The 15959-nt window shown below is 37.3% G+C and overlaps 1 protein-coding gene across 1 annotated transcript; it reads left to right on the forward strand.

Annotated features, from left to right (window-relative positions):
• The first annotated feature begins 6869 nt into the window (after window positions 1-6869).
• Window positions 6870-15670, forward strand: acp2 (acid phosphatase 2, lysosomal). Its single transcript, XM_030151359.1, has 13 exons — window positions 6870-7056; window positions 9040-9135; window positions 9235-9321; window positions 9574-9634; window positions 9738-9829; window positions 9916-10014; window positions 10132-10221; window positions 11821-11904; window positions 11987-12035; window positions 13182-13270; window positions 13353-13459; window positions 13587-13762; window positions 14089-15670. Exons 1-13 carry the CDS (start codon window positions 6967-6969, stop codon window positions 14229-14231), a joined length of 1263 nt encoding a protein of 420 aa, XP_030007219.1. The 5' UTR covers window positions 6870-6966; the 3' UTR covers window positions 14232-15670.
• The last annotated feature ends 289 nt before the right edge of the window (window positions 15671-15959 follow it).

Here is a 15959-nt window from a genome sequence, read left to right on the forward strand (position 1 = left end):
GACTAAAACACAGAGTCATAGGGGGGCGGGGCGTCCTGCAGGGGCCGTGCCTGTCATTCATCCAGCGCCGGGGCCGTTCATTGGCTGATCACAGCATCTACGACAAGCAAACCCCGCCTCCCCTTTTCACCAGCTCCTTCATGCACAAACAGAAATGGTCCAAACTCAATAAAAGAACAACAATATGCCTGTATTTCACTGTAAAGACAATGTATGATGCAGAGCATACACGTGAGGGTCGTTTTAGACCTGCTTCTGCAGCAAAATAACAAATGTTACATATGCATCTTTATTTTTTTTCTTCATGAGTGACAAGCCAATTGAGCGCATTTGGATTAATGAGGATTTAAAATGTGCAACATAATGCTGGGTTCTAAGCATTCATTTATCAGGCAGTAACAGTGTAAACAACCCTGACGTCCCACTTGTTATATAAGTACTGTTGTGGCCTATTTTTAAACCTGTGGGTATTCCTCTCAAACTGGAATCTTTCGTTTCCTATTTCAATACCTCACCCTTTATTCTCCCATTTAACATCCCAGACAAGGTCTACATTTGGGAATAATTATCTCTGCTTTCTTTTGCAAATGTAGTCTTAGTTGGAAAATAGCTGAACAGAGGTAACCTTGTTTTCATCAGTGAGATGATATTCAGTCATGCTTGTTCTGCACTTTGCTGCATATTTACAAAAATGTTCATGCTGAATGAAAAACAGTCATCTCACAGAGGGGGAACGACCATAACATATGCATCAGAGGCTCAACTCCACAACCAGCTGTAGAAATGCTGCCATCATCTGGTAGTTTAAGCTCACTCTCCATCCCTGCACAACATCCACTCTTTCTAAACATGATTTTGATAACTAAGTTCTGTTTTTTTCTTTGCATAGATCACAATTAGAGACAAACCAAATCAGAGTATTTGTTTTGAGTGACTGTGTTAGGCCGTGAAGAGCCTGTCAGCTGACAGGATGTAAACAGGAAGCTGGGAGACATCTGTTCATCAGCTCATCTCGGTAATTATATTGGTAATTCTCCCTGTGATCTTTGCAATCAGTAGTCATGTGGGTGTAAGATAAATCAATCTCAACCCCCACCTCAACACACGCTAGGACTGGGTTTTATAATCTCTCACAAAGCAGATTATACTTGAACTTTAAGGTGTCAGTGTGAATTAGATTGTATAGAGACCCTGCTTTAATTCCTTAATAATGAGCCCCCTTTAAACAAACGCATAGATACTGCAGATTAAAGGTAATCCCCCCTCTTTAACAACTATTGTTCTCATTATTGTTATTGTTGATGCCTCTGTGTGTGTGATCCTAGTGCCATTTGGCCAATGCCTATTTTTCTGTTTTGCACAAGTGTTAATTCTTCGGGGTTAAGCTTGGCCGTAGCATGTGTTTTCAGCATTAAGCAACACCTTTAATCTGAGATATGAGCAAAAACATAAACACTTCCACAGGGATTTAGTCGCACAATGAATTTAAGCTCAGATATAAACAGCCTGAGGCCAAAACAATAGAGCAAAAAGATTATTGTTGACATTTAACTGGCAAAGATGGAAAGAAACTGGCAACAATACCAAGGGGAATTTCGCTGAGCATTGAATACTCTTGCGTTTGCCACTCTGTGCTTCATGGCCTGGTCTTAGGAGGTGGCATGGTGTTGCCAAAGAGTGCATTTTTGGTGCCTCTGCAAACCAGCATCCTTTTATTTGTGCAACAGTTCAAGTTTACAAAAAACTTTGTGTTTATCTGATTCAAGATTTTTCTGTCACATGCTCATGGTATGAACAAGAAATGCAAGATCTGTTCATGAGGCTGTGCAATAAAAATTAGACGAACCGATAAAAACATAGTCTTATGGAGTGGAGTCATATAAATATAAATTTTAAGGTAACTGTAGTATATTACAGTGTTAAGTGTATTGTGCCATGTTGTTGAGTCATGTTGTTTTCCCTTTGAACCTTATCTGCCTTTACTTATCAAAGTACAAGTAACACACTATCTTTTACTACATGTACAATTTGTTATGTTACTTTTACAAAAGCATGTTTTTAACGTCACTAAAATAAAACATCAGCAAACTATAGGAGCCCTTCTAGTCAGCAAGATTCAGTTTTGTGCCTCCGCAAGTCACTTAGTCCAGGTTTTGTGCAACACTTAAAATGTGGAAGCATTTTTATGATCTTATGATGATCATTTGTATTGTTTTTTTCTCATGCATTCATTCTCATTTGCCTTATCAACATTTACAAGTACCTCACTACTCTTTATTATATTTACACAAGGCTTTTATTACTTATGTAAAACCAGATGTTTAATTTCCGTATTGTAATTCAGTAAAGCAAACTAGGAGCATGTCTAGTCAGCAGGATATTTTGGGATTCTTTCCACTAGTGGTTAATGTTCAACTCTTTGAGGCTGCCACGTTTCAGTACCTCAATGTGAAAACATAGGACACACACTTTTATCCTTATTCCTACAAAAACTCCCACACTGTTGTCTTTCCATTAGATTATCTGAAGCAGCTCCAGCTTTTGAATATCTCCTCTCTGGATGAGGAAACTCTACAGACAGACTAGTTTTACAACAAAAAAAAAAATTGTGGTTTGTCTCTGAGTCAAACCACAAATGGCCAGAGGTGGCAGAAGTAGACACATTTTTCACTCCAGTTCAAATATTTGCATAAAAAAGACAGTAAAAGAAGTAGTATTGATTCATTGCTCAGGTAAAAGTGAAAGTAGAACCCATTTTAACAGCTTTTTTCAGTGCAAAGTGAACTCAACCTCACATGATTTTTCAAGAAAAGTAATTGTCTGAAGAATGTGGAGTGTAAAATACAGATATTTGTTAAAATGTAGGGAGTTGAGAGAAAAAGTCTTAGAAAAGTAAATATTCAAGATACATATAAATACATGAAACAGTAATGAAGGGTTTTTTCTGGTTACTTTCCACCTATGCAATGCTTAATACTTAATACTTCAGCCTTGCTTGATATACTATAGAACAAGGGTGTCAAACTTGCAGCCTGTGGGCCAAAACCAGCCTGCCACATGGTCCAATCCAGCCTTTCAGTGCAAAACATTGTCAAACTCGTTTAAGTTCATGGGGCACATTCAGCCCAATGTGATCTCAAGAATAATAGCATAATGACCTATAAATAATGACAACTCCAAATTTTATTCTGGTTTCATGTGAAAAAAGTAAAATTATATTATGAAAATATTTTCATTTAGAAACTATCTTTTCACAATAAAGTGTGAAGAACATGAATGAATATGAACAACCTGAAATGTCCGTAGAAAAATAAGTGTAATTTTAATTACAATATACTCCTGTTAATGAAGGTTTTGTAAATTTGTGATAAGTTGTGTTAATGATAAGCTGAGAAATAATATTGTTGAAATTGCACTCATTTTTCTTAATAAATCTCAGGTTGTACATGGTTATTCATATTTTCATAATGTAATTTTACTTTTTTCACACTAAAACTAAGAGAAAGATCAGATTATTATTTATGGGTGATTATGCCTTGGACTATTTTACCTGACTGGCCCACTTGAGATCACATAGGGCAGTATGCAGCCCCTGAACTAGGGAAGGAATTGCCTGTTTGCCCACTTTGTTGACTGTGTAGTCATTGTCAGTACATAGCTGTGAACACATGAAGTAGGTAGGGCACATTCCCACAAGGCCTCTGCTCTCAGTTCTCTCAGGAATAAGTGGCTGGAGAATAAAGTCTTCTATGTTCATTGTAACCGCCATATCATCAAAACACAAAGCTGCTTTCAGTGTGCAAAACAAATGCATATCAGTGCATCAGAGGTTAACGCATGAACCTCAAAAACAAACATTAAGTGCTCTGAGGGACACAAAGCCAGTTCATAGCTTTCACAATTGCATCTTTAACATTTAACACCTCTATGACTGTTGCTTGAGGCATGAAAAATTTGTTTTACAGCAAATATGATTATGTCCCAGTGCCTTGAGGTTTCTGTAGGGAAGATATGGATCAAAGGTCTTGAAGTTAAATACTCAGTTACATTCATGTGTTCTCATCTTGAGATACATCAGAGAGCCATTCACTTAAGGGCTTATTTAAAAAAAAAAAAAAAAAAAGATACCAGGAAAAAGAAAAACTATTTACATCATAATTCTTCCATATGTTCAGGTGTTTGAGGTTGTTTTGAGGCAGTTGCCAATTGATGTTTGTAATAATGGTCAAATATTAAACCTCTACAATGTGAAAATCAGGAAATGGTCACTGTGAAAAGGTTTCCAAATGTTTCTAAAGTGTTTTAGATAATTGTTTGGGAAGAAGGGCATTAATAAATGTTCTGTGATGTGTTAATGAGGGCTTTTTCAGGTGTCCTCTGTGGTTGCTTTGTAAAGCTAAAGTATGTGATCTGAAATTATTCCACACATATCAGCAAATATGTTTCAATGGTAGAAAAGTTCTGTCTGAGGTTTTTCCTCTCTGTAAAAGAAGTTTTTCTTCCCCACTTTCTACCTCACACTGGGATTGCTCCTAGACAATTTGTTGGATTCCCTCTCCATCAGACCTCTTTAAGGCCTTGATCTGAATTTGTGATGTGCCTTGAGATAATCAAGTATTATGATCGGTCCTATTTACATAAAATTGAATAAGGAAATTGGGAAACAAGTGATCAGGTATCTTTGTAACGTGTTTTAGGTTACTGACAGACCATTTGTCTGGGGTTTTTCAGCGTATTTTGACATTGTAAAAAATTATTCCCTAGTATGTCTCTAAAGTGTTTTGGATAATTGCTAAGACACTATTGCATTCTCCCTGAGGTGTTTCAGATTGTTTCAGTGTATTTTTAGATGGTCATCAATCCATCATTCATTTATTCATCTTCTGAACCCGCTTTATCCTCACTAGGGTCATGGGGGATGCTGGATTCTATCCCAGCTACCTATGGGTGAAGGCGGGGTACACCTTGGACGAGTCGCCAGTTCATTCAGGGCTGACATATAAAAACAACCAATCAGTCTCACATTCACATCTATGGGCAATTTGAGGTTGACCAATTATCAATCAGTCAAATTTTATTTATATAGTGTCACATCATATCAAAAGTTATCTCATGACACTTTACATTTAGAGCTGGTCTAAGGGAGAAGGGGGGGGATGGAGGGAGACACATGGATGCACAGCAAACTCACTACAGCTGTTAAAACTAGAACAGCTGTTGCAAGTATAATTATCAATAGCTAGAACAAATGTCCAAAACTCTTAATATTACTACTCTAAAAACATGTACTAACAGTGGATCTATTACTACTACTACAGCTGTTCGTAACAGTAATAGAAACCTCCATCATCTATGTAACTATTTAATAAACACTATATGGCAGTAAGGCCACATATTAGCCATATCTAGCTTTCTGTAGTTATCATTTACATAATTATTTAATGTTTAAATATAAATTGAGATAAATGTTTCTAAACATGAACTGATCAATTTTTTTTGAAAATTTCTGTAGTATTTATGAAAAAAAAAAAAAAAAAAATTGCATATACAGCAATAGAACTAATCACATATCCAAGAGCACCATCATCTGGAATGTCATGGTAACAGCACACAAGTTTTTTACTGAAGTACAATGTGGAACATACATAAGAAACGTCAGAATCAAGTACACAGGCTGAACACAGGCAAACAACAAAATACAAACATACAACAGCATGTGGCAGAAAGACTGAAAAACCCTGCATAAATGAATAAAAATGAGAAGATCATGAAAGAGCTAAATCAATCAATCTTTATTTGTACAGTACCTTTCACCCAGATTGGTGCAGCTCAGAGGGCTTTTCACATGATTTATATAATGATGCAACACAACAAAGTGTATTAGAATGATGGTAAATAGAATAATGTAACAAACATACAAAAAAATAGCATAAAGCAAACTAGAATAAAGAGACATATTAGAAACATAAAAATAAACTGGCAGTAATAGAAACAAAAAAAAAAAAGAATCAACAAAATAAATTTAGAATAAAGGAAATAGAATAAAATCATCAATAAAACACTGTAAACCATAAAAGAAAGCACAAAATAGCCTACAATTAAAGTTGAAAACAAGGAGATATTCAAAAAACGTTAGAAAAATTAAAAAATTAAAGAAAAGTGTGCAGGGGCAGGATGCATATACATATAATTATTGAACTGGTCAAAGGTTACATAGGAAAACGTTTCATGAATTACATAACATTGCATTTAAAGTGATAGGCTTGTAAACGTGTTAAATGTGAATTTCTACTGATATAAAATAATTTTAGAACGTAATTAGAAATAGCTTCAAAGATGCCCCTGTATTAAAAAATTAAACTTTTGGAGAATATGAAATTTTGTCCGTAAAATGGTTACTAATGGTACGTTTAAAATAAGTAATCTCAGTGAATAAGTCAAATTTATTTTATTTTATAACATTTACATAAACCTTTTATTTTAAAAACATAATTGTATAGACTTTCCAGAAATGTCCACAAAACTTAAAATGTTTTTTTTTCTTAAAAAATAAAATTGAAAAACTGTTATCGTGCGTCATTGCGTCATTTCCTGTTTTAGCTGCAGCGTGAAGGTGGTTTACAACACGCGAATCCTCTACTTCAAAATAAAATGTCTGCAAAAAGTTTTCCATTATTTTGCACCCGATACAAGTGTGGATGTGGGTAATAAAATACGTAAATGTCTAAAATGAAATACTGTGTGATACAGCGGGTTTGTGGAGCCTACTTTTCTCCTTAATCGATAAAACACCATTCTGCGCATACACGCTGCGTTTTATTTTTATACTTCCGGTTCCGCTGCTGCTGCCTGTGTTAAACGTTTACATCCGGCTGCTACACCACAACAGCCGTTGCTTCCTGTTGGTGATAAATGTAGGTTAGCTTTTAGATTTCAGATAGACGGACGGACGGACAGGGCTGAAACATGGTCCCCGGCGTGGTGCTCCTTCTCCTGGCCGTTTGTTCTGTCTCCGGGACGCCTGCTGCTGATAGGAAACTGGTGTATGTCACAGTGGTGAGTATTGTTGCTCTGTTTTTTCTGATGTTTACTTAGGTTTGACCAGAGCCTTGCGATAGTTAGTATAGAAATCAGCACGTTTTATGTAGACCTTTGTTATCTGTTAAGATGCACATGTGTTTGTACGCGATTTCGGGTTTGTAGTAATATTTTAGGTGTTTCTGTCTATTCGGCATACAATTAATTAAACTGCATGTGTTTTAAAGGCATATTCTAGGACGCCACTGTATTAGACTGACGCTAACGTGTAATAAATGTGACATATACGTAAAAAAAAAAAAACACGATCACACTTCCAGCTACACAACAGACTTGTTTTGCAAGTGTCAAGAAAAAACAGAAGTAAGCTATCTGAAGTCTGCTGTGCTATCAGGTTGTTTGTTTGTTTTTTATTATTGCGAATAAAGCGGAACAAACATTGCATTGGTAACTAATCTGACATATCAGGGTTATACTTGGTGTTTTGAAGAGGAGAAGGTCTGATATAAATCAGTGGATAGGTTATATGATAGAATAATGATAGGAAGTTTTAGTCAGCAGACAGTCAGCTGAACCAACAATAAACCACAATAATACCAAACAAATATAGTGCTTCCAAGACCTGGGTCAGAGCCTAAATAATCAGTGTGAAGGATTTGATAATTTCCCAAAATCTTAGATTATATGCAATCATCATCACATTTCCCCTTTGTTTTCATTTAGTGTGTTTTCTCACCTTGTACTTAAAACAAGTGAGACTGTAATAAGCATACTCTAAGTGTTGAATCTGTAGAATAAAAGTTACGCATTGCTAAGTTCACCTCAGGTAATGTGTCTGTCTGGCAAACTGCTCAGAAAATTTTGTGAACGAGGTGCAAGCCTCAACTTTGCTCTTGTCGTAATTAATCCTAACCAGTTTAGTGGTATCAGCACCGGGGTTAATTCCCAGAAACATTAAAAGAATCATTTAAGTAAAGCCGTGAACATGCGTAAACGCATTTATTTATTACATCTTGATTTTGAACATATTGTCAATTTCCTCAATATTCTCTTTTTAGGTGATGAGAACTTAGAGTTTGATCAAGCACATGGAATCTGTCAAGGATGTGAGAATTGAAATGGCTTAAGGTTAAGTTGTCTCCCTTGTTAAAGCCATGGCATCATGAGCCTAGCATGTCGCGGTGTAAAATATGTAATTAAAGGAAGGTTAGAGGGGCTGCTGACGCCCTGTGAACCCATTGATACTGTCACTGTCCCATGCAAAAGTTGTAAGGTTTTCAGAGCGCAGAACTAATACTGCACGCATTCCAGGAAACTGAGGCTTAAAATGCAGGCTAACTCGATATCCAACCCCAGTTACCCATTAATAGATCACAGTGGGATAAGATTACGACTTTGAAAGGGATAATCCACCCTTAAATAGAGTTTACACACTTTTTCAGCTATTTTGAACAGATCGGTCACACAAGTCTGACCTGTTTTCCACACATGAAAACCAGGAACCTAGAATTCTCTCTGGTTAATGGTTGCTCTGTTGTCATTTTACAAATTGGTAATGTTCTGATATAACCTTAGTTAATATCTTTCAGCACTTAGACAGAAGATGGTTCAAATTCACCAAGATTAAGTGTTCAGGAGTTACTCATATCACCACAGAGGGTGTTTAACATGTGAAGTTCAGTTCATAAATAAGCTTTCCTGTGTAGAGTATTGTCATTTCTCTCAACTGCACATGCAATGAAAACATGCTGATTCCCTTGTTAGTTTTGTTGAATATGTACACAAGAACTGGATGACCAACTGTGAAGCTATGCAATGTGACGTAATATGAATAGGTTTGTCATAGAGTTATCAGTGGACAGTCAATGAATTAGTGTGATTTAATGCCTTCGTTTGTTCTTCACTCACATTTTCCAAACACCAAACCCTTTCTTAAGCCTTCATTATTAATGCAGAGACCAACAATAATTATGTGTAACCTCTGTAACCTTCTTTGTCCAGTTGTTTCGTCATGGTGACCGGTCACCTATCAAAGCCTACCCTACTGACCCCTACCAAGAGAGCGACTGGCCACAGGGATTTGGGCAGCTATCACAGGTACCACAAAGGGTTCTGACTCTTAATACATAGGTTTCATTCCGTTTGAGGTTAGACAACTCTATCCAGAGGTGATGAGTTGGTTGTGTTTTCTTTTAGGTGGGAATGAGGCAGCACTTGGAGCTCGGACAGTTTCTGAGGAAGCGCTACAATGGATTCCTCAACGAATCCTATGACAGACATGAGGTACATGGACTCTCGCCTTCTCTTCGCCTTCGGGCCATATGACCTCACTAGGACCTTTACAGACAGATGATGATCTATATTAATATTTAGGCCAAGGGGCCCTTTTGCCACCTTAGTGTTATACAGGGTTCTTGCTGGCGTGTAAATTCCGAGTGCATCATGAAAATTTAAAGGGAATGTACAGGAAGCAATTCTGTATGTTTTTGTAGTTTACACCCAATTGTCTCTAACCTCCAGCGTCTTTTTCTTCAGATCTTAGTTCGCAGTACAGACTATGATCGCACCCTGATGAGCGCCGAGGCCAACCTTGCAGGTCTGCTCATCCTCGTCAGCTCTTCATACTTGTGATCCAACTTTTACTCTATTCTTATGCATCAATTTTCTGACCTTCATCATATTTCTTCTTTTTCATCCAGGACTCTACCCACCCACTGGTGACCAGATCTTTACACCAAACATCAAGTGGCAGCCAATACCTGTACACACTGTGCCGCAAAATGAGGAGGACGTAAGTAGATGTGAAAGTGTCATTTTTATTAATTTTTTTGGTCCAGTGTGCATTTTTGGCTCAACTCTTTGTCCATCTTATTTTAGCTTCTTTCATTTCCACTGGGTGAGTGTCCTCGCTACAAACAGCTGATGAATGAGACTGAACACTCAGAAGAATTTCTTAACATCACAGCTGAATACCAGGTATAGTCTTTTCTTTTCTCACCCTTTTTTCCCCCTCATCTCTTCACTTTGCTTCTCTTTCTTCTCTTTTCTTCTTCATATATGTGGTTTTTCACTTGTTTGTCTTTCTTTCCTCAGGACTTCATAGATATGGTGAGGACTAAAACAGGACTGAATAAGACTAATGTGGAATCAATCTGGAGCGTGTATGACACACTCTTCTGTGAGGTGAGAGAGGACGCACACAGAAAAACACAAAGTGAATATTAGAGAGGAATTGACAGTATTTGTCATGATTCTACAGTGGTTTCACTCATTGAGCTTAAATTCTTTATCATGTGTTATTAAGTGGACATTAAAGTTTAGCTCTGTACTTAGTGGAAAATTAAGAAGCACTTTTTTTTTAAACTTATATTTTATTGATTCATTTTTGAAATTTTACAACACAGAAATTTAGAACATAGTGTCAGTTGTCGTCCTGTATATTGTTAATTTTTTCCATCGATCTTCGCATGTTGCTTGTTGTAGTCTTATGATATAAGTAAGTCTTTCCATGTTGTGAATTTCTTCTACAATGTCTCTCCAGTTATTTAAGGTAGGGGGTGTCCTCTTTGCATCATTTTTGTGTGATGGCTTCTTTAGATGCTACCAAGGGGATTTCAATCACATATTTATCTTTACTTGGTATGTCTTTTCCTGTTAAATGACCCAAATATAGCACAAAACATGTCCTTGGTAGTTCATATCCCAATATTTTCCCAAGTTCTTTGCTGATATTATTCCAATATTGGGATAATTTTGTGCACTGCCAAAAAACATGCGCATGACCCACATCCTGCTCACCACACAACCTCCAACAGGGCTGAGGTAATGATAGTGACGCTTTTTTGATCTTTAGTGTTATAAAAAATGTCATTATGTTTTTCCAACAAAATAATTTCCAATTTCTAGAATTAAATGTAGTCATTTGACTTTCACATATTTCATAATGAAGCACATTTACATATAAAAAATAGCAAGTGCAACCCATTACTGCCCTCAGATAAGACAGTAGAAATTCAGCAGAATGATTTAGAGAACTGATCATTTTAGGCTATTCATCATGTGCATTGTTACAGAAAGGGTTTCGGAAACGAGACTGTTAGCAGTACATATAGTTCTGAAAAATTCTGTCATTTATCTGTTTCTTTATCATTCTCTGCAAATTTATATGGTGCCTTTTTCTACAGGGCATTTTGATGTTAAAAATTATGCAAACGGAATGTGGCACATAAGTTTACTCAAGTGGTATTATGTGTAAGCTACTTGTGGCCATATTGAGGTTTTTGTGTAGTCTCGTGACTAAACATGACCATAGATTTGTTGAGAAACACACAGACGGCTGGCAAACTCTTTGAGGAACTGTGGCAGTAGCAGTTTCACATCTGTGTTTTTGTCCTTTTCACCATTGTCAGTGCATACATTTCTCCTGGTTTTGTAGAACTGATCACCCTTGGGTGTTCAATACCTACTATACTCAGTGTCCTACTACTGTATATCCACAATATGTTATTTTTCATTGAAAAATACTGCAGTGTAGTTCGTAAAATATGATTTGAATATTAAATCTGGGCCAGCCGGGTCACTGAGTACAGTCACCGGCTAACGATGCAGCGGGAGAACTGCTGACCAAGTGCCACCAGGAATGAAAAGACAGTCAGTCACGTTAACTGCTGCTTAATGAAAACTCTTTATGCCAGTATGTGTGTGTGCCAGGTGTTCTGCCTGTAGTCTAGCCTTATTTTTGTTTGTTTTGGCATTGTGTTTGACTCTGCTGCGTCTCTCCAGTCCCGTCACAACAAAACCCCACCACACTGGGTGACTCCTACTATTATGGAAAAGCTGAAAGTGCTCAAAGACTTTTCATTTCAGGTAAAAGAAGTAAGAGTATTCATACTGTTTGGAAATGTTGTTCCAGAATGCGTAAATGTAATTAACCTGTCTATTTTCACAGATCACATTTGGAGTCTATAAACAACTGGAAAAGAGCAGGTTGCAGGGAGGTAAGTGTGTGTTACTTTGCTCTAGATTTCTTTTGATTACATGTAACTTACACCGATTATCTAGGTTCCTGCGGGATCTTAAAAAGTCTTAAATGTCTTGAATTTACAAATGTGCATGTGACCTCCTGAGACCCAGGAAAGTACAAGTTTTTGCTTTTTTTTAAAATTAAATAATTGCCTATATTGGAAACATCATGATGCAAGAGTTTTTTTCAGATGCATTTTTATTTTTATTTTGTTTTAATGGAATGTCCTTTGCAGTGGACAGTTTTTGTTTTTTTTTTAATAAAGCTATGGAGGTTAATACCATAAAAAGTCTTTCAAAGGTATTAAACTTGATACGGTAGGTCTTAAGTCATCTTGTCATAAACTTGTTCACTGTATTGTGTTTAAATGTGTCTGGGAAGTGTCCAAGCTGCAAAGAAAGTAATGTTAGTCTACTCAGTTACACCCACCCAGACAATTTATATTGAAATTGGGAACTAATTGTCCAACGTGAGTAACCAAGGGGAAGTGCAAATTTAATAATGCCTGTTTGGAGAAAAGATCATTCTTGACCTGGTTGACACTAGTGGAGGGGAACATGTTTGAAATCAATTCAATTCAGAACAATGGGCATCAAGGCGTCAGAGTAAATAAATACCTTTTCCTAAACACTAGAAGTCATGAATTTTTGCCGGTTTGGCTGTGAAATGGGCATTAAATTGTATTCTAAGTAGTATTAAAAAGGCTTTAAAAAGTCTTAGATTTAACTTGGAACCCTGGATTGTCCTGTTTTTCAACGCATCATCATGACAGGTGGGCCCTGTTTCAGGTAGCAGATTTGACTGAAAACTCTGAGATGAGGGACACTTGGGTTTTTGGTTTGAGGAGAAGTCACAAACTGAGTCATTGAGTCTGTTCCCTTAGTGATGTACTATGTGAAGCTAATCTGCTCGTTGACATGCTTTCTCCTACACTTTGTCTCCACCCTTTTGGATGACAGGGCACACATTCATCAGGCTTTTTAGGTTTTGTCAGTCAGCTTACTGTGGTAACCAAAATGTGTCACAGGTCGTATCTGCTTCTTGTCTTTGTAATAAGACTGATTGGTTTGATAAGCTCATTTGTCTAAACATAAACAAACATTGTGTTTTTTTCCCCCAGGTATCCTGTTGGGTGAAATACTAAAAAATTTAACAAAAATGGAAATTCCAAGCCCCCAGAAAAGACCCAAGTTGATGATGCTTTCAGCGGTGAGAATCAGTTAATTATGTCAGTTTTAAGCTATAATTATAGACAAGACTTGACAAACAAATTGGTTTGTGTCTTCCACAGCATGACACCACTGTAGCTGCTCTGCAGGCCAGCATGAACATTTTCAATGGAAGACAGCCGCCGTATGCCTCCTGTCAGATAATTGAGCTGTACAGGGATGACAAGGGGTAAACCTCACACACATCAAGGTTTACTGTGTTTACAAGACTCACAGCATGCGAACTGGACTAATTTGAAACTGATCAAATCAACAAAATGCAATGCAATAACTGTCTTGTTTCACTTTATATCCAGCACTCTGTCCGTGTCGATGTTTTACCGGAACGACAGCTCTGCAGAGCCCTACCAGCAGCAGTTGCCAGGCTGTGCCTTTGACTGCCCCCTAGAGGACTTTGTGAAAATAACAAAGCCTTGGATTTCAGATGACAGGGAGAAAGAGTGTCAGCTTCCTTCTGGGGGAACAAACAAAGGTGAAGAGTAGTGCAATAGTAACTGTTTGCATTCACATGGAAAAAAAAACAGCTGGATGTAACGAAGTGGACATCTAACATTTTCTTTGCCCTACACTTAATCCTGTTGTTGCCTTAATCAGTGAATTTCCCTGTTGTGGGATCAATAAAGCTTCATCTCATTTTATGTAGATTATTTGCAAGATAGTTGTATGTACGTATGTATGATAAATATCAAAGGCATTAAGCCAATCAATTAAACCAGTTATAACGTTATTACTATAGAATACCCACCGTTGACATGCCAAAACATAACTTATTTTACCACTGTGTTCATTCCTCTGTAGAGGTGATCATCAGTCTAGCGGTGTCCGGCTCTCTGCTCTTCCTCCTCATTGTCCTCCTCCTCGGTGTAATATGTTGGCAGAAGGAGCCGGTCAGCAGCCGGGGCTACCAACATGTGATCAACGAGGGAGGAGAGGGGTCCTGACAGACGTATAAACTCCTCCCTCCAAGATGCACAGGCCTCACATCTTGGGACAGCAGTGATGACGACGATGAACTTTGACCATTTTTGTGTCCCTTTTGAAAGTCTCAGACTGTAACTTCACAAGGGACAACTGTGATTTTTGTGTGTCCCTTTTTTGTGCATCATGGGTCCAAAATGATCCTGTTTCTGCTGGGTCGGATGGAAAAGAACATCTTTTATCACTGTAAACTATGATTAGTAATGAGTGGTACAGCTGATTTCTACATGGGGGGGGGGGGGGGGGGCACAGCAGGGAAAACTTTCATTCTTTTAACTATTTTTCATAAACCACTTAATTTCAGTGGAGAACGCCTTTTTGATTAGTGATGGGTGGTCGTATTAGAACAAGTAAGACTTGTCACTTTTTCATCAAAAACATTTTTCTTGAGTATTGATTACTCACATTTGTGGTTTCTATAAATATTAACTCACAGAATAATGGGTGACCCCCCTGCAGACACTTTGATTAAAAAAAAAAAAATCTAAGAATAGCAAACATTGGTCTAACACACAGCCAATTATGATGGTTTCTTAGGTACAATGTGTGCAGGATAACATGATCAGCTGAAGGTGTTTTGATCTCATATGTAACCAGGTCATTTTATTTCCAGTAGGATGGATCTGTATCTATATAAGGGTCTGTAAACACTTATGGTATTGTGTTGATGAGTGCACAGATGTACTCCTTATCTGCATCAGCTGGTCTGTCTTGTGTGTTGGACCATATTTTTGTTCTGTGTGTTTTCATGTTTGAGGCCTAAACACCATTGTGCCTTTTTTTTTTTTTTAGAATATCCAACAAGAAGCAGGGCACTGCTGATCTGATCGAACCAAGTGTCCTCCTCTTGCATGTCTTTAAAATACCATCTCATTAGGTGGCTTAGCTGAGGCTCACCTTTGACTTTCCTGTTCTCATAGCAACACGAAAGAAGACTTGTATAAATCAAGCGTGCACAGATTATTCTGCTGTTTTTCAGCCATTTTAAACTGAGTGTTGTGAATATCTGAAAACACTGGAAATCTGTACATTTTATTTTTCATTAGGATGATCCAATTTGGGCTCGTTGAAACAAGTAATGCCTACAGTCAGAGTAAAGGGCATGAAGGGTTTTTTTTAATGTCAAAGCATCTAAAAAATATAATATATTGCAAAGTATGCACAGATGCTGCAAATGTTCCAAAACAGAGACTATTTCAAGATGTGGTCATTGTATTGACACACTGGACATAAAACAAAGCACATGTCGTCTTAAAAAATATCTGCGTCACGCAAGTATCTGTCAGGATGGAGCAACCTTTGTCCAAACTGTCATTTCAGAATTTTTCATGCCCAACGAGACTATTCATCGAAATGTTATTTTGGGAAAATAAAGGATTTGTCAGCGATGTTTGGAGGTGAACAACAGGAAATCTTGTGAAGTCATTTGCATAACATGCTCTGTGGACTTAATGTTTATGTGTCTTTCTCCAGAAAGCTGTTTTTATTTATGCAAAGAAACCAAGGAAGTTAATTTACATTTCAAAGCAAAATGATTTGAATATTTTGTCACTTTAACACTAAACTGGTTTAATTTCTGTGAAAACTTGTCTGAAAAAGCGTCTCCCAACTGGTGGATTATTTTTGCTTGTTCAGCAGCAGGATTTCACTCATACCTTCTTTATAACTTGGCTGTGTTTTGCTGAAAGCCA

The sequence above is a fragment of the Sphaeramia orbicularis genome, chromosome 2, assembly GCF_902148855.1.
Source record: "Sphaeramia orbicularis chromosome 2, fSphaOr1.1, whole genome shotgun sequence".
NCBI lineage: Eukaryota > Metazoa > Chordata > Actinopteri > Kurtiformes > Apogonidae > Sphaeramia > Sphaeramia orbicularis.